This window comes from Peromyscus leucopus, chromosome 19 (genome assembly GCF_004664715.2).
Source record: "Peromyscus leucopus breed LL Stock chromosome 19, UCI_PerLeu_2.1, whole genome shotgun sequence".
NCBI lineage: Eukaryota > Metazoa > Chordata > Mammalia > Rodentia > Cricetidae > Peromyscus > Peromyscus leucopus.
Genome location: NC_051079.1, coordinates 45,444,017 through 45,463,401, shown reverse-complemented (window position 1 = coordinate 45,463,401; position 19,385 = coordinate 45,444,017). Strand labels below are relative to the sequence as shown.

General features: G+C 41.2%; 1 protein-coding gene across 1 annotated transcript in view; it reads left to right on the top strand.

Annotated features, from left to right (window-relative positions):
- Fbn2 (fibrillin 2) overlaps positions 1–19,385 on the top strand; it is a 211,793-nt gene that overhangs the window by 83,564 nt on the left and 108,844 nt on the right. The window contains 2 exon segments of the mRNA XM_028891611.2: positions 9,380–9,505; positions 18,756–18,908. Of these exon segments, the coding sequence (XP_028747444.1) occupies positions 9,380–9,505; positions 18,756–18,908 (279 nt within the window).

The following is a 19,385-nucleotide window of genomic DNA, read 5'->3' as shown; positions in this document are numbered from 1 at the left end:
CATGTGTCTAATTGATTGTTTTCATTGTTTAAAGAAATGAACTAGAAGGCTTGTTAAATGTAGTATCATTTCAGTTATTATTTTTATCCAAAAAATTGCCTGAAATATTTTGCCTTTTAAGAAAGCTCAGCATGAAGAAACTAAAGTCTCTGTGTTTGTTTAAACACTCATCTCTTTTAACCCTTTTCCACAAAACATAGATGATATATTGATAACTAAAGCTATTATCTGTGAATTAGAGCTAAAGGTACAACAGTGATCATTTAGAAACCATGTAACTGAATTTCCTGTCTTTAATAGGGATTGTGTTTTTCCAAATGTCTCATAAATACAGTATATGTAAGAGAAAGTAATTTCATGCTAACTAGCTGGATGGTTTTGAGAAATCAATGTGCCATCTTTTATTGTTATAGTAACAATGTAATGAGTAGGATTCTATCCTAAATAGATAAATTTAGAAAGCTGACTTTAGCATGGAATGGCATGAAAAAAATGTCAAAGACTTCAAAATATCTAGTAAGAATTCTGGTGGGATTTCTCCTAGCAAAACAGGAATTTAAGTTTAAAAAGTCTCCATTGTTTAAAAATGTTGAAATAAGGAAAAGAAAAAGGCCCTGTGTAAAAATAATTATGTTCTATTTTCCGTTATAAGATCTTCCTCCATGGATCAGCAGTTACACATCACCATCAGTGAAGATCTGTCCCAAGAATGCAAGGTTGGCCCAGCATCTTCACATAAATCCATGTAGTATATGAGAGTAGATTAAGATCGTGATCACCACAGAAGATGCAGGAAAACATAAAAAAAAACAACAGAAACCAAAATCTCTAGTGTCACTTCCTGATCAAAAAGATCTACAAATTAGGAATTTATTGAAAGGAGTTTCCCCACCTTGATCAAGAACATCTGTGTAAAGTTACAGCTGACATCTTCTTAGATGCCAAAAGAATCTTTCCCCAACAGCAGGGGGTGGGGGAATCCACTTGCATTTCTGCTCAGTTGTAGTAGAGGCTGTAGCCAGGGCAATTAGGTAAGAAAAGTAGCCAAGGACATTAACTAGAACAGCAGAAGAAAACTACAACAGTCGTTCCTTGACTTCAAAGGACACATCCCAGAAATCCTGTGGATGCCAGAAGATATAGTTAGTATATGTCTATTTCTGTCTTACTAACTGGTTAACCAGCTATCTCTTTACATATGCTTATATAGTGTTTTTCCTATACACATTTAAGTACATGCATACATGTTTGTTGTGAAGTTTAACTTACACATGAGGCATGATAGTTAGGTGCAGTACTCATGTTAGCACAATATTAAGAAACTTAGAGGGTTCTTGAAAACAGAGGAGAGCGTCAAGGGGGCAGTTCAGGAGAATGTATACAGTGTGGATGTGCTCAGTAAAGGGGATGTTTGAAACCTAAGTAAGATGAAAACTTTTATCACACCACTCAGAATGTACACGATGTTCTGTCTTCCATTTAATATTTTTGGACTGTTTGAGCGTAGCCAACTGAAATCACAGAACATGGAGCCGTGTGTAAGTGTGGTGTTGTCAGTCAGCCATGCCAGAATCATAGACAAATACACCTGTGGCTTTCCATGTATCAAAATTTATTGAGTAACAATAAGTTTACAAAGTATAGATGTTCCAGAGGCAACAATCTGCCTGATTATTCTTATTTCCTTTGTAATATGATTAAGAGGAACACATTCCTTTATTCCATTTTTAGTTACTAACATTAACTCTTAGAGATCATGCGTCACACTTGTGTGTGTGTTTGTGTGTGCATGTGTATGTGTATGCACATGTATTTACATGGGATACAAAATGAAAACAAGATAAAGAGGCTATGGAACAGTTTTAAGAGGTTTAAGAAGTAGGCTGATAAAAATGCAGAGTATGTGTTGATAAGATTAAAAAACCCAAACCAACTACAGGTAAAAGGGCAAGACCTGGTCAATAGGCAGAACAGACAGACAGGTAGATGAGCAGCACATCCAGAGGTGTGAACAAGAGGATGAGCAGAAGCCAGCAGGGTAGGTTGCAGCCATAATGGGGTCTAGCTGAACGGGGAGTTCTCTGCCTGTTGCTCCTTGATGTACACACATGACGACAGGTCAGGGGTTGAAGAGGTGACTGATGTCACCATCTTAGTGTGGGTATTTACCTCTTTATGGGGTCCAGGTGAGAGTTTTACCCTTTCATGAGTCCAATGTATTGGATAAGTTCTTGACCCTGCTCTCCATGATATGGTTTTAGTATGCTCATGTGGCGGTGCAGTCTCAATTTATCATGATGATTTATCTAGGTGGCAATAGTAAGTCATGTATCAGTCTCTGCTGCATGGGTGGTACTGGACAGGTAGTGTGTGTGTGTGTGTGTGTGTGTGTGTGTGTGTGTGTGTGTGTGAATGTACCCGGGCTCACAGTAATTTCCCATCCTCAAAATGTAGTCAGGAGCTGCTTGTGAGATGAGTGTTTCAGGATGAGTCACAAACTGAAAACCACCACTTTACACAGTAAGAGCAGGGCACACCCGGCCTCAACAGGAGGACTACTGTGTCTGTTTTGTGGATGATGTGCTTAGCAGATTAACATTAACTACCACCTAAATGAAAGGAGGTATCCCCTAAAGAGGCTGCAGTGAACTCTAAAAAGATATTAGAGCTGGTATATTGCTTTAGCATTGCTGCAGTTCGGGACCAATATACAAACAAATTTTCTATACATTGACAGTGAGCATCCTGAAAGCAAAATTAAAAGAATTCCATTAATTAATAAGATCAGAAAGAAAGAAATGGAAATGGAATCAAAAGATTAGCATTCTGAAAACTATAAATATCACTGAAGTCAATTAAGATCTAAATAAATGGAAATACATTGTACTTTTATAAGTTGGAAGGCTTAATATTGCTGATGTGCAAGCAGAAGGTGGAGAGCATGCTGGGAATGATGCCTCAAAGCCCACCCAATGACACACCTCCTCCTAGAAGACCACACCTCCTAATCTTTTCCAAAGGGTTCCACTAACAGAGTACCAAGTACTCTAACATATGAGCCTATAGAAGCCATTCTCACAAGCTGCCACAAAACTCAATAATAAAATGTCCAGTTTTTGAAGTGGGCAAAGGCATTAAATACATTTTACACATGATACAGAAAAGGTTGATGAGCACAACATGAAAATACCAGCAGGATATCCTTAGAGAAATGCAGTGTGATAACACTCCAGCTCTACTTAAAAAAAAAAAAATGCAACCCCCCCCCAAAAAAAAAAACCACTGCAACAAACAAAAAAGGAGAATAATAAATGTAGGTAACGATGTGGAGAAACTGGAGTGCTCATACACTGTTAGTGGAAGTCTAAAGGATGATTGCCGCTTTGAAGACAGTTGATCTTCATGACTCATTAGACTTTATGTTAATGACAGCTTTGTGTCCTCTAGCACCCAAGCGTAAATCACCCACATGCCCACAATGGATGATAAGTTGCATACTGCATCCAGCAACTCAAAGGAACAAAATGCTGAAACACCACAGCATGGAGCAGCCTAGCAAATGTCAAACTACGTGGAAGCCACATTTCCCCGAAGACTGCATACTTTCTGATCTCATTTGCATGGGCTGTGTAAAGCAGTCAGTTGTCTTAAGACAGAGTCTGTATTAATGATTACCTGGGCCTTACAGGAGGCCATGAGGAATGATTAATAGTGGAGTGGAATTGGCTGGGAAGGGGTAAAGGTGTCATAAAAATAAGTTACAGTGATGGTCATGTAGCCCCTGCACTATATTTAGAAAAATCCAGTAGGATTTTATAAGGTGAATGTGTGAAGTGTAAAGTATGTGAAGTTTTTCTCAGTTAAGCCCCTCATCTACTACGAAACTCAGTGCAGTTCGTATATGTTGTCCCCTAAAAACCTAAGAAGGAGAAACCAAGCAGGAGTTTTCCATTTAGAATTCATTTTATCACACTCTGTCATTGCCCTATTCGGACTGAAATATATAGCAATTGGCTGTACATCACATCCCAGCTCATGGATTTTTCCTTCAGTCCACCAATGTACCTTAATAAATAGAAGCTCAGTATATAACAAAAACAAGAATATAACAAGAAAAGGTTGTACCCAATGTACACAGGTTATTGGCACTGGTGGGTAGGAAGTATCCTAGCAGTATTTTATAAACAAAAAACACGTGTTTTATTCACGCTACGTTTTCTGGAGCAGGTGCTCATGGCGGGCTTTTGAGGATGCCATGTCCCTGTTACAACAGAGCATCTCCTCGGGCAGTGTTCTTAGAAAGCAGTGCTGTCTGTGATCACTCTGCTCACTTAGTTAGCACCATATCCTGCTAAGAGTAAGACCCACAAGAATACAAGCTTATGTGGCTTCGCAATCAGAAATCCATCAGATGTTTTCTCTAGACCCTCTCCCCCCTCCTTTAAGCCCTGTGTTCAGACTCATCAACTCCATGTACACTCCAGTGCCCCTTATGTCTTCCAGGCCCCTCTTCTCGCCCCTGGTCCCCGTCCTCTCAGATCCTCTCAGATCCTGCTCTTTTATTCCTGGACTTCCATCTCTTCTCCTCAGCAGTTTCCCTGAGGTGTTGATGGTTTTCAACACCTCTTTAAATTCAGCCCTGTTTATTTCACCTTTTGAAATCCCATCCATTTGTTCCATCTAATCCAAGCTGCACAGTTAATGACAAACCGTGAAAGGACGCATCTGGAACTTAGGGTGGATCATGAGTCTACTTCTCTCAAACCTAACCTTCCTCATGTTCCACCCTCCCTCCATCATTCTACACCATCTATCTTATAAATCAAGGTATATGTCTGCCATTTCTTCCCAGTGACAGAGTTCTGTTCTTCTGTCCTGATTTCTTATTGACTGTTTTCTTCTTCTCCTTCTCCTCCTCCTTCTCCTCCTTCTCCTTCTCCTCCTCCTCCTCCTCCTCCTCCTCCTCCTCCTCCTCCTCCTCCTTCCTTCTTCTTCTCCTTCTCCTCCTCCTTCTTCTTGCCTAAATTCAGGCATCCTGCAATATTGTTTCTTCATGAAACGCTACTAAGTACCAGGAAGTAGAAGGGTGTGAGTGAGTCTGAAATAGCACAGATGAAGGCTGGGACTTGCATGAGCAAGGACATCCGGGAAACGTGGAGGTAAAAGGCGCAGTTGGTAGAACAGAAGCCGAATCCTGGAGCATCATCTTTAGAGCTTTGGCTTTTATTCTGAAAACCAAAGCGAGCACAATTTAAAAATTCAAAATGTTCAAGACGATGTGGGGGAAGAAGCATAATAGACATGCAGAAAAGGCTTTCCTTTTTCCTTTGAATAGACCTGGCACCCTTAGATACGCTTGTCTATACTAAGGCAGTATGTGATGTTCATTGATATAGGGCCTCCTTTCAAATCTGATTCTAACATAGGGTCCTGAAGAAACAAATGAGTAAGAGAGCTATGTGCATGTAGTCCACTGAACATAAATGTCAATGCTAAATTTTATTAGATGATTAAATACCAGGCGAAATGCAAAATGTCTGGACCATCATGTTTCTGTTTGTTTGTTGTTACTTTTGTATTGTTTTGTTTAAACCTATCTCTTTAATTCTTACAATTTGAAGAGTAACTTGCCTAAGGCTATTTGGGGAAAAAAATCATTTTCTTTATACAGAACCCTCAGCCTCCTGACACTGTTTGTGGCATGTATCTATTTTGAACTTAACCTTTTAAGGTTTCTATCTCATTCTAAATACACAGAGATTTTGTAAAATGAATGTTTTCATAGAAAACCTAAAAACTCAATGTCATGGTATGCTGCTTAGGTTTTTTTTTTTTTTTTTTTTTTTTTATCAACTTAACAAAATTAGAGTCAACCAGGAAGAGGACACTGCATTTGAGGAATGGCCTATGAGCAAGTCAGTGGGGCATTTTCTTAGTTGATTGATGTGAGAGAATCCTGCCCACTGTGGGTGGTACTATCCTTGGGCAGGCGTTTCAAGGTGGTAGAAAAAGGCACACTGAGCAAGCCATGGGGAGAAGGCTCATCTCTGAGTCCCCAACGATACACTGATGTTGAACTAAGGGAAGAAAAGCAGCCCACTTTGGAGTCATTTAACCAAGTGTGCATCCAGACTTGGATCCTCCACCTCATGCTCCCGGTGTCTCCTGTCTCCTGTCTGTCTGTTGTATGAGTCTGGATCTGTGCCTGTGTCTGTCCCTGTGTCTGCCTGTAGTATCTGTGTCTGTCCCTCACATGGGGCTTTGCTCTGTCTTTATTGAACTGTACAGGAAGCATCACATGGGGAAGGAAGAGGATACTTTACAGAAATCTATAATTGAGTTTTAGAGGGGATTAAGTCACTGGCTACCATTGATCCCAGCTGACCCAGATAACAAGCATCATTTACAAGCCAATATCCATAGATGCTTGCTTTCAACTTTATATGTTAGATTTTAGAAAATTGCTTTCAGCTTCTGTGTTTGCTGCTTTCAGCAAATGGTGCACACACATTATTTGGGTCAAGGGTATTGAAGAGTATATAATTTAAGGTTACAGCTATGCATTAGCTTAGGTTGTAAAAGTTGATTGCATAGGAAACCCAAGGCATGTAAGTATGGCTGTTACATTGTCCTCTTAAAAGTAAGTTAAGCAAACTGTTTGAGTACACAGTAAGATAGCAGTCTTAAATCTCAAGTGACCTGAAGGTATATTAAGTTTGACTATGAGCTCCAGCAAAAGTTCCAGTCTCTTTTCTTTGAATGGAAGAGATATTTTTGTAATATTGCATCACCACACTATTCCATGGCCTCTGCTCCAGTGCCTGTCTCCGGGTTCCTTCCTTGAGTTCCTGCCTTGTCTTCCCTCAGTGATGGACTATAAGCTGTAAAATGAAACAAACAACTTTTTGCCCCAAGTTGTTCTTTTTTTGGCCTGTGTTGTATCACAACAGGAAACAGCATGTATTTCTATATCCAGATATTTCAAAAATACCTGCCCCCCACCAAATGTCAAACATCTTTCACATTTCAGTTTTGGACAAAAAAAAAAAAAAATGATCCTTTATTAGGAAATACTTACAAATAAAAGTTAGTATTCAAATGAAGGCCATGAGATCTTATAATATTTGAGAATTTTCATTAATTCTAAACTACCCAAACTCTTGGACTGTTGCTGTTTTGGACAATGAAGAGAACAGGATGCATGTTCAGTCTTCCATTTGTGCCGCCTGCTCCACATCATGCTGTTCTCTGTTCTGTCTTCCTTGGGAGGAGGCCATTTATGGTGATACTTGTTGTTTGCGGTCTAACTGTTCCTGCTTCATCTCTGTGCTGCTCTCCATTGTACGAAAGCACCGTGTGCATGAAGATGGCCGCACAGGATGCAACAGGTCCTAATTTGCACACATGGTTTCATTTTGCTGGATGAAGGCTGATGGGAGTGCTGTTACCACATCACACATTTGCTCCTCATTTGTGTAGGCAATTTGTGTTAGAATTCTGATCTCCCAGGGGGATTGGTAGGTGTGGATTTGTGCCTCTGTCCGTCAGCAGCTGTTGAATCTCAAATGAAGATAATAGTTTAGAGGACGTCTGAATGTCCACCTTCTTTTTGAAGAATATACAAAGGAGATTTAAAAAAAAAAAAATCTAATGGTTGCTTCGTGATGCAGCTCATTAAACCTGATGATTAGTCGGAATGAATGGGCAAAAAGTAATGAGTGCATCAATAGAGGGATATCTAAAAGAGATGGGTGACTTTATGTGTTTTTGTTTAAAACTTTGAATCGTTTATTTCTTATATTTTCCATTTCATAGTTTTAATTGCTTTCTGATTGTTTGAGAATCTCACAGCTGTCTGTGATGTGTCTGATCAAATGTCCCCATTATCTCCCCTCTAGCTCTTTCTCTTTCTCCCTCACTACTCCCACGCCCCCCCCCCCCCTTCAGCTGCTCTGTTTTTAACACTGAGTCTCCTTTGTGCTGCCCATGTGTGTACTGATGTAGGTAGGACCTGCTACTCAGGCTAGCTTCTCAGGGACCACATCCCTAAGGAAAGCTGGCTCCCCCTCCTCTGGCCACCATCAGTCTTCAACCACTCCTCAGCTAAGGGTGGGCCCTAATGTCTGCCTCCCTTCTGCATGCTGGGATTTGGGCTAGCTTTGGCTTAGGGCATGCTGTGCGCATGCTGTTACAGCCCCTGTGAGTTCATGGGAACTTTCTGTGTACTGCCAGACCCAGGGAATCCTGCTTGACCATGAAAGTTCACTACCCCTGACAGTCTTTCTACCCCTTCTTTTGCAGTGATCCCTGGAGCTCAGGGGGAGAGGTATAATTATGGAGTGCAAATGTTTTCCCTCTCATTTATAATTAAAATGCAGTTATTTTCCCTGTCTTGCAAATTGAGACATTCTCAAAAGAATGTATACAGCACAAGAGGACAAGAACATAAAAGAAACAAAAAGTTCCCATTTACTTTGATTTTAAGTAATTATGTTTACGACTTTTATAATTGCTTCCTCTATTCAGTGGTCTTTACTACACCAATGCAATTGTCTTTGCTAACAATGCCAGCAGTTGGGTATCCCTGCCTGGGTTTTCTCCCAGGGCGCATTTCCTTTGTAAAAGGGATTAACATTCAGCTCCTAGTGTGCCTAACTGAAGTTTTGTTTGACTTTCTACCTCTCTCTGCTCATGGGATTAAAAAGGGAAGTACCGGAAAGCTTATAGAGACTCTCTTGCTTTAGATCAATTTAAGAAAAAGCAGACCCCGCCGCGAAAGGAAGCAGTCCATTCCCGGGATTAAGCAGGGGATACCCACAAAGAGTAGCAGTAGGAAAAGTGGGTCCTGCCAGGCACCTCTCACGCTGTCTCTTTGCCACAGCTGTACATTGTTTCAAATTGAAGTTATTCCCAGAATGTCAAATGTACCCACATCCAAATGCACCTACCATCAGCATATCCTAAAGCCAAATAGGAAAAAAATAATCCGATACCCTCTGTTAGTTTCGATGATGGTTGTTAAAATTAGCTATGTTTGTATTTAATTATTCCATATTTAAAAGGTAATTGTATATGTGCTTTTTTGAAGGGCTCCAGAAGGATAATTCAGAACTAAGACGTTGAAATCTTATTTGCAATTTAAGTTGCATCTGAGGGGAAAGGGCTTATATAGAGTTTTGCTTTAGTTGGCCTTGTTTTGCTGTCCTGGGAGGCTACTTCCAAGTCAGTTCCCATAGATATGTGTGAGAAATTCCTTAGGGCCTGAAACAAGAGTATCTTCAGGGTTACATGATCTGACCTAATCAACCATGAGTGCTCTCATAGTTTTTAAATCCTTTTGTTTAATGAAGGCCTTTCTCAATTATCTCCCCTTGATTAGACATCGATGAGTGCAGTGTGGTTCCTGGGGTCTGTGAAACCGGTGACTGTTCCAACACCGTGGGAAGCTATTTTTGTGTCTGTCCACGTGGCTTCGTAACCTCCACAGATGGCTCTCGGTGCATCGGTAAGCCTTGTGTTTCGAAGGTACAATACGCATGCGCAGCTTCTTTATAATGACCAGACAGCCCGAACAGGTATGAAGATGGTAACGATTATAAAACCATTGGGAAAAATGGATGAAAGGGTTGTTCTACAGCCTTAGCAGTATTTAGCATCATGGGAGGATTGATAGACCAGGTACTGTTTGTAAAGTCTTTGCTTTCGGGAGCCATCTGGCTTAGTTTTATGTTGTCAAAATCATTTTTTGAAGGAAGATTTGGTCAGGATGTAACTGTTGCCCAGCATTGCAGGCACAGCACAAGAAAGATGTAAAATCTGCTTGGGGAACTGGAATATAGTAATTAAAGATTCTTTTGTTGCTATGAATCATGAACACAGAGAGCATCTTATTTACTTAAGCTTGTTTATTCTGGTAAAAAGTACTTATTACAAAGGAGGAGCTGGCACCCCTAATTTTGTGTTTCAAGTGTATTCAAATTAAAGCCAAATATATTTACACAGTCTGCCCTGTTTAAAAAGATGAAGATGTACTTTGCAGCCATGGTGTAGGTCATCCATCAGGAAGCATGCCTTAGGCTTCTGTTGTGTGAGCCCAGAGATTATGAAATGCCCTTTGATGTACAATCATGTTATAGTTATCTTCTCATTCCTTGCCTTGAGTATTCATCCTGGTCAGTTCCAATATTGAGCTAATACTAGCTGCAAAGAGAGGGAAAAGGATGTACAATCTCTATAGCAACACTCAAGATTTATGTAATGATGAATTAGAGAAATTAGTCTAGTGCCCAAAGAACAGAGTTTCATGGTCCAGTGAAAGGAACAAGTGGGATAATGAGGCTTTCCCCCAGTCTGGCAGTTAATGTATCAGTAGCTCCCTGGGGAGGGCGGGGGCGCTATGGATTAGTCAAAGTACCAAGTAAATCAGTTTACGATCTAGAACTACAGAGTTAGGAAGATAAACTCAAAATCTCATACCATCAATAAAGGACTATGGCTTGAAACCATTTGGTGAATATCTTATCTACCAGGCACTAAACTAACTATGGCCATCCATCAGTGAGTATGAAAGGTGTATGTCCTGCCATCGGAGGGCTGTTATCACAGATAATAGGATCACAGGATAGACATGTCAATGACAGTGACAGTCACAGCTATCACCAGTTGTACATGACGTGGGAGGCACTGCACACCCTCAGTCTCACCTGCAGATCTGTTAGGACTCAGGCAAGTGGCTGGTCTCTCTCCACCTCCATTAAAGAAAGTAGTCAATAGAATAGTCCCATTATGCTCACTGTTATTATTAAAAGAAACAAGGAATGGTAGATATGTCTACACTTCACCACAAGGTTTATGGACTCATTATCTTTCTTCTCTTTGTTTCCCCAGTAAATTAATAATAGCTTATTTGTCTCTTGCATGTCTTCACTGAGCTCCTATTCAGGGCTCATCTGTAACCACCTCTGTCTGACCTTACATGCACATCTCTCGTCGTGAAGTGTGGTAGCATTGCCTTGTTTGCCTACAGACACCTCTGTATTATTGTGTTTTTTCTTTTCCGTACTCATCAAAGCTCACTCATTCTTTGAGGATTAAATTGGGAATGTTTTTTAACAGCCACTCCTACGTAATCTCAATTTTCTTCTTAGATGAAATGAATGAGCCCCTCATGAATGAGCCCCTCCTACAAGACCCACGTCCCGTAGCTGGGGGGGTCTATTGTCCTCTCACAGGTGTCCCTGCTCTTCCCACCAGCCAGACTTTGGGCTCCTGACTTAGTCGGCCTCATGGATCTCAGGCTTCCTGTCATACGTCATCATATGCATTTCCTGGAGTCAGTGCATTTGAATGAATGGGAAAGCCACCAAATGTGTGAATGGGATGATAGTAGGTGTAGGAGTCTCATTTGGTCGATGACGTCTTTGTGTCATTTGGCTGTCTGATGGACACGATGATGCAGGACTGACTCATGGTCCTGGATACTTCACAGGTTGACTCCAGATGCTGAGTCCTGAGCCTCCAGAAATCCCCCTCATTTAAGAGGAAACATTCTATCCCAGTGGACAGAGGGAGGGCACCCCAAAAATAGAAAAGTGAAAAATGACTCCCAGAAACTACAAAGCTAGTGCTAAAGTTAAGTAAACAGCTTAATTAAAAAAATACACACATTATATTTTGAATAAGTATATGTTTCCATGTATGAGAGAAAAAACAAATACAGCATTTTAACATGTAAGAGGTTTTTGAGTTTTAAAAATCTTGAGTGTCTATTTTCTTAGATTGAATTTACTTATGATAGACTCTTACGTCATGAAGATATGGATGCCCCTCGGTTGTTCGTTTTGTAAGTGCACAGTGCACCTGCTCATGATGTTGAGCGGGGACGAACTCAGAACAGTCTTTAGTAGGCAGCTTCATGCTATCGCAGCTCTGTTCTGAGAGCGACGCTTGCTGCATCGGCCCTGCTGCCTTGTCCTAGTTAACACGGCTCTCCTCCAGGGTCATAGGAAAACTGCCAGAGTCAGGATGCTGGGCCTAAAGCACAGTAGAAAGCGTCAGGAGACCGAGCCTTTTTCTCCCACAGACAAGAGAAGAGTTTCGCTAGTCATTTTAATTTTCAAATAGTTTAGCCCTCCCATTTCATTAATGCTAAATTAGGAAGATAAATCCTAACTTAATTTTACCTAGTGTGTTAATTTTTTTTTAAATCCAGGATAAAAAACTTTAATGTAGAAACTAACATATGCCACCTCTAAAAAGAGTTAAAGTGTCGTGTCGCCAATAGTCTTTTCCTTAAAAGCATTTTCATAGTGTTATTTAATGAACCTTATGTCATTTTGGAATTTGCTCCCCTCGGGCATCATTAATACCCAATTTCCACAATTTAATCCAGGCACTGAAGAATGACTGGCACAAGGAGTAATAAGTAATGAATGTTTAAGCCGCAGAGAGCAGGCTGGATGCAGGCTAAGGAGGCTGGCTGACTCTTTGTGCTCACACGGCTTAGCTAGCATCCGCCCTCAACAGGGACTGGCTAGGGCCAGGCCATCAGAGGCAAGAAAAGTTTAGAAAAAAGAGATTAGAAACTCTTGCAGAAAGTCATGTTGTGACAAAACATTCTAATGCATTTTCCTCCAGCTTTACACATTTTTGTTACATGGTGTCACCTGGAATGTCCTGAGGATACAAACCTGAAAATACAGTGTGAAGTGTGTGTGTGTGTGTGTGTGTGTGTGTGTGTGTGTGTGTGAGAGAGAGAGAGAGAGAGAGAGAGAGAGAGAGAGAGAGAGAGAGAGAGAGAGAACATTTGAGGGAGGAAGTAACTCACTGCTAAATACTTTCATAGTAATGTGTACTATTAAGTAAAAGAAAAGACTAACGCTGGCAAGATGGCCCAGAAGTAAAGTACTTATGCAAACCTTGTGACCTGAGTTTGATCCCCAGAACCCACATAAAGATGGGAGGAGAGAACCAAGTCCACCCAGTTGTCTTCTAACCACCACACGTACAGAATAATAACAAAAAAATGGTTTAAATGTTGATAAAGTTAAAACGCTAAAGGAAAACACTGGAGGGACACCTCCATGAATTAAGTACTTGCTCTGCAAGCATGAGGACCAGAGATTAGCTCCCCACAACCCACATAGAAGCCAGGCAGGTGTGATAGCTGTATGTAATCCCAGCACTCAGAGGGCAGAAACAGGAGATCCCTGAGTAAACAGGTTAGTCAGACTAGCCAGAAATAGCCATCCCCAGGTTCAGTGAGAAACTCTGCTCAAAAAAGTGGAGGCAACCAAGGAAGGCACTCATTATCAATTTTGAGCTTCCATCCATATGTTCACACTCATGCACCTGTACCCCCACACACATGTGCAACACACATGCACGCATGCACGCACGCACGCACGCACGCACACCATTGAAAGGAAAATCCTCAAGGAGCTGAGCACCAGTGTAGATCTTTAGTAAGTGCGTAGAGCTAGACCCATGGGAGGAATAAGATTGGCCAAACAAGGGAATGCTGTGAGCAACTGGGTGCTGAAAGTGTCCCATATGGGCTCAGGAGACACTGAGCAGAGCTTAGTTGGGAAAGAACTGAGTAAGAGACTGGTTGGCAATAAAATTAAAAGGATGGGTTGAGACTAAGTCTGATGCTAGAGTTGACTGCAGGTAGATCCTGAATGTAATGAGGGTCCATCAAGAGTTCAAAGCAGGCTAAGACATGAAAATCAATGGGCCAGGAGTCCTCTGTCAGTCAAAGGAAAGATCATTATTCAGTGACCTAGTTTGATGGCTATCGAATGCTCTTTAAAACTCAGAATGCAGCATGTAGCAATGGTATGTATAAGGTGTAGCACTCTGTGTTATGTTTTGTGCTAATTTCTGGTACATTTGCAAGAAAACACTTGAGGAAGAACCTGAAATACCTAAAGATTTTTTCTTTATAAAAGCTAGATGGCAGGTCAAGGATGACTAGTGTGGTAACTAGTTCACAGCTGTATAAAAGCAAACCAATGATTAAGAAAGAGGGCCCAAAGATGAAATGAGACAAGGAGGAACCTTAACTACCTCAAGGGAAGCAGTGAACTTGGTTCCCACTGTGGTTCAATTTCTTCCTTTGCTCTTACTTCAGTTCCTATTGAATAATGTTAACAGGTAGTTTGCATAAAAGTATCCTGGGACAAGACAGCTCTGTGGAGTTAATCCACAATAACCCAAGCTGGAGCTAGGCCATCAGAGATGTGGATGTTTATCCAGTGTCAGGACACCAACTGTCATGAGTGTTCTGACCAGGGCCAACATTCTCTGCTCTGTGTTTTAATGAGTAGAGATCACTCAACACGGATATACATACGTTAGGTTGCCATCCCCAAATCTAACTAAGAATTCATCGTCCATCACACTCTGTCATTGGTCGCTAGTTCTCTTCAACCAAATTTAGACTAAATGCCAAACCATGAGGCACATTCTGATGATCGTACCACGAGTTTGTTTCAATAAAGATTTATATTTTATTCAGAGGAGGTCAATTGTTTCCTCTTTCTGGGAACAGTGGTAAATAAGACATACAAAGCCTGCTTGGGAATTTAACAAGTATGGTGATGCCTAGACAAGCAGACAATGTACTCTTCTTACTTACAACATGTCAGTCTAGTTGAGTGCACACTAGGTGTTAGGACGCTGTTATTATGGATTTTCTTTGACTTTGGCCCCAATAAGTCCTTGCTTCAAGGAATAATGTTCCTGGGCAGCTTTCATTTCTGACAGAGCTCCTCTGAATGTCTTCTCTCTTGATAAAATGCTTTCCTGTGGCACTTTGTAAGGACCATGGAATTACAGACACACACTGGACCGAACTGAACTGGCTTCCTTTACAGTATATCTTTTTGTGGACCTGAACCATGGATGCCACTGTTCTGTACCTCATGTTAGAATATTCTGTGTGTTTTGATTCAAGGGATTAGAACTGAGTCTGCCATCTCTATGCTGTTATTAGAGGAGAGTAATCATGTTGTTTGTGAAAACAGTTATTATTTTCTTTATAGTCCTCCCTCTCTGCCTCTGCCCTCTCACAGATGGCCTAGTATCCTAGGTGCATGTTACAACACTAGCTTGAGATTTCCAAACTGTAGACTAGTGAGTAACACGAATCTTAAAAGGTCTTAATAGAAAAACCCAGAGCCAGACATTGGGGTGAATTCTGAAAGATCAGAGAGACAGGACAAGCCAAAGCCAACTTCACCTCACCAACTCCTCAGCAGATCCTGTTTCCACAAATCCTCAGACTGAAAGCCTCTGAGACCTCACCCCTGATGGTCTCAATTGAACTGCTTAAAAGCCTCTAGTTCCTGGTCCTCATGCCTTATATACCTTTCTGCTTCCTACCATCACTTCCTGGGATTAAAGGCGTGTGTCCTTCCCAAGCAAAGACATGAGATCTCAAGTGCTGGAATTAAAGGTGTGTGCCACCACTGCCTGGCTCTGTTCCCAGTGTGGCCTTGAACTCATAGAGATCTAGATGGATCTCTGCCTCCCGAGTGATAGGATTAAAGGTGTGTGCGCAGAGTCTATGATTATAAATTCTCAAGAGGCAGCTGCTTCCTTCTCCCACAGCTCCAGCATGTTTCCTCACTTCCCTCACTCTGTCAATCATGCCCTCAGGACACTAGTCTTCGAGGCACCTAGTCACACCATGGTGGGTGGGATCTAGACTTCCTGTTCTGGATGCTTTGTGCCTTGTGAAGCTGTAACAGAGGTTTGGCAAATCTGTAGTTTAATAGAAGCTGAAAAGTGAAACCCAACTGCACACTTAATTCCCAAGACGCCCATCTTCACTTCATTTGGGGGCTCCTTTTCATCTTGGCTTTCATGTCAGCAGGGTGATGTTTATCCATACGTTTTTTGGTACTCTTCAGGATAATTTCATTAAGAGGGACATTTGAGGTAGACATTCTACCACTTGGCCAGGGGGCCTATTGTTTTATTTCATTTTCCCACCAGCTGCACTCCATGAGTAAGAAGAGTTAAATACAGTTATGGAAGTAAATCTAGGTCTCCTGACTCAAGGCTGTGATTTTGGTTTTGTTTTCAAACATGCCACAAGCTCTTCGGGCAGAAGACTTGCCAAATTTCATGTTTCCATCCTACCTTGTAACATTGGTTCTATTCTATAGTTCGAGAGATTATTTTTAAGAGTTCAGGGCTTACTTATCTTAATTTACATCTTGTTCATGAGAAGTACAACAATCAACTGGAGCTAAGCATATGGACTTTGGCTCCTAGAATGAATATTTTAAAATGTGTTCCCATGACTCACTTTACAATAGAAATTAACCTGGGCTATTACTCCCAGCTACAAACTGTTCAAACCCAGCTCCTAAGATTTTTAGTGTCTCCCATGGCTGTAAGCATACATGCATACAGCAGATCCGGTGCTTTGCTTTGCAGCGAGCTGAGCCTCTATTGGAAATCAAAGGGATACATTTCACTTCCTGCTGGCTATCTGAAAGCCAACTCATTTGTTTCAAGCTGGCTTGGAAGCCATCCGAGATTACTATGGACCATTCGCGGAAATGGTGTATTTATGTTAGACTATGTAATTAATGCCAAGAATGTCAGCTGTATATATGATTGGAATTATTTGCAATGATTTTTTTTTATAATTTCATGAGCACTGTATTTACACCATTTTTATCTCTTCTTCCTTCTCCTCCAACTCCCCCCATGGCCCCCTCAGATTGATGACCTCTTTTTCTTTAATTAGTATTGTTACATATATGCATGTGTGTGCAGCATATTGAGTCCATTTAGTGTTGCTTGTATTTATTTGTGTTTAGGATTGACCACTTGAGACTGGATAGCTTGTCAAGAAGCTTGTCCGTGGAGAAAACTGATTCTCCCTCTCTGTTTGCATCATTGGTGTGATGCTCCTGTGTATTGTTCTGTATTTTTTTTCAGTCATGGAGAAAATGTCTTTGAATACATCTTGATAACCAGGCACGGTGGTAAACATCCATAATCTAGCACTTCAGAGGCTGGGGAAGGATGGTTTCACGAAGCTGCCTTGGGCTCCACAGTACGCTCTAGGGCTGCCTGAGCTGTCTATTTATAACCCTGGGTGCTTTTTTGTTTGTTTATTTGTTTGACAAAGGATCTTGATCAGATGTCAGTGCACATAATTAACTGGACATAACTTTTTCATTCGGGTAATTGTACATCAAGTTTGCTGATGATCTCTTTGTGATTGTGAGTTGACCGTCTTTTGTGACCACTAAAACTTGTCTTCCTGTGTTACCTGCCACCCTGATTCTGTCTCAGTTCAGCTGACAAAGTGACCTCTAGTAGACTCAAATTTGATTTGTTACTTTTGTACCCCAAATCCTCCAGATAGCATACCATGCCTTACCATATCTGAATTGCCAAACACAATGATACTTTTTTCTTTTTTATTATTATTAAGAAATTTTCTATTCATTTACATACCAACCACAGATCCCCCTCTCTTATTACTTAACTTAACCAGTTTCTATTAATCTATATGTTGCCACATGTCTGTGGCACTACATGTCTGCAGGCATCTTGTTGCTCCTTGAGTGGCAGGCTGGTGTCTCTCCTAATCTCCTTTCTTCTCTCTCTTTAGTTGGAATGTCCCGCCTAATCTTATTCTGCCTCACCATTGGCCAAACAGCTTTATTTATCAACCAATCAGAGCAACACCTATTCACAGCATGGCCCTGGCTACTGCCCTCATCAAAGTCATTGCTCACCTGAATGGCTCCTCCTTCTCTCCTGATAGTTCCCACCACAGTCAAGATCTTAAAAATGTCAGCCATTATCTTTTCTCTAATTCAAACCATCACAGCCACAAACCCTCACAACACTGCGTTCAAATCCCATTCAAGTCCTTTCATGGTGACCTTAGGGCTCCTGTGACAGTGGCCTCTGCAATTTCTTCTTCTTTTGTCAATTGGGACCCTGTTCTTTTTACGGTAGCATCCCATGTACTCAGACGTCGGCCTCTGTGGTGGCTTCTGATTGATCCTTTTGTTTTGTTTTTGTTTTTTTTGTTTTTTTTTTTTTCGAGACAGGGTTTCTCTGTGTAGTTTTTTAGTGCCTGTCCTGGATCTCACTCTGTAGACCAGGCTGGCCTCGAATCAGATCCACATGGCTTTGCCTCCCGAGTGCTAGGATTAAAGGCATGTGCCACCACGACCTGGCTCCTGATTGATCTTTAAATCAGCATCTCCATCAGTTAGATGTTGTTGTGAAGCACATAGCTACATAGATCTCAGTAGTACACAGCAGAACATGTGTAGGTCAAGTTTGATACTGGCCTGAAATACATAGAAAGCTCTAGGCCAGCCTCGGCTACATGACACAATCCCCATTCTTTTCTTGTTTAAAAAAGTGTTTTGATCAAGTCCAAACAAGGTTGTGAAGAATGGGGTTAAGTTGTCACTGTTCATCCAGCACCGGACCTGTTTGGCTTATCACTGAAGCTTGCCTCAGATTTGCATGTCTTTCTTTCATATTCAAGAAAAATATCACAGAATCAGTATTTGAAGAAATCTTTGCTGAATCCATGAATCAAGCAATGACCAGATGTGTAAAAATTAAAAGACAAGGGAATGAGCTGGAATAAGAAGGATTAAGTCAATGCAATTCACCTCTCCTGTATCCGCCTAACATGGCAAATGGTTGCTGTAGGAACCCGAGGTAACTTCGCCATGTCTTCTGTTTTCCCTTTGCGTCTTCAGATCAGAGGACAGGCACGTGCTTCTCCGGCCTGGTGAATGGCCGCTGTGCACAAGAACTCCCAGGCCGAATGGCAAAAGCCCAGTGTTGCTGTGAGCCCGGCCGCTGCTGGGGCGTCGGGACCCTTCCTGAGGCCTGTCCTGTCAGAGGTTCTGGTGAGTGTCAGGCTGCTGTCACCTTGGCACCAACAGTATTAAGACAGTAACATGGTGAAGTTAAAATTTTACCACGTTAAAGAGACAGTAAAGTGCTCTCTGCCCTTCTTCTTGAAGAAAATCATGTGTGTGTTTGGATTGCCGTCACCTTGTAGCTTATCAGTCCTTTAGAATCATTTCTTTCCTCTCTCGTGACCTGAGAATTAATCCCTCTCATATCCTGTGCCTTATCAGTGAGTTTCTATTGTAAAAAAAATCCCCTTAGGATGCACAAAAAGGTCCTCTTGTTAGATAGAGCACAAACAGGAAAGCATGATTAAGGCTCCACAAATAAATATGTTGACATTTTCTGTTATCTTTTCCATGTGGAACTCTAAAACTCAAAAATAATTAAAGCTCCTGAAATTTACTTATAAAGGCATATTATATATGCAGTTACAGAGAAAAAAAAATGAGACACATTCTTCATTCCTTCAA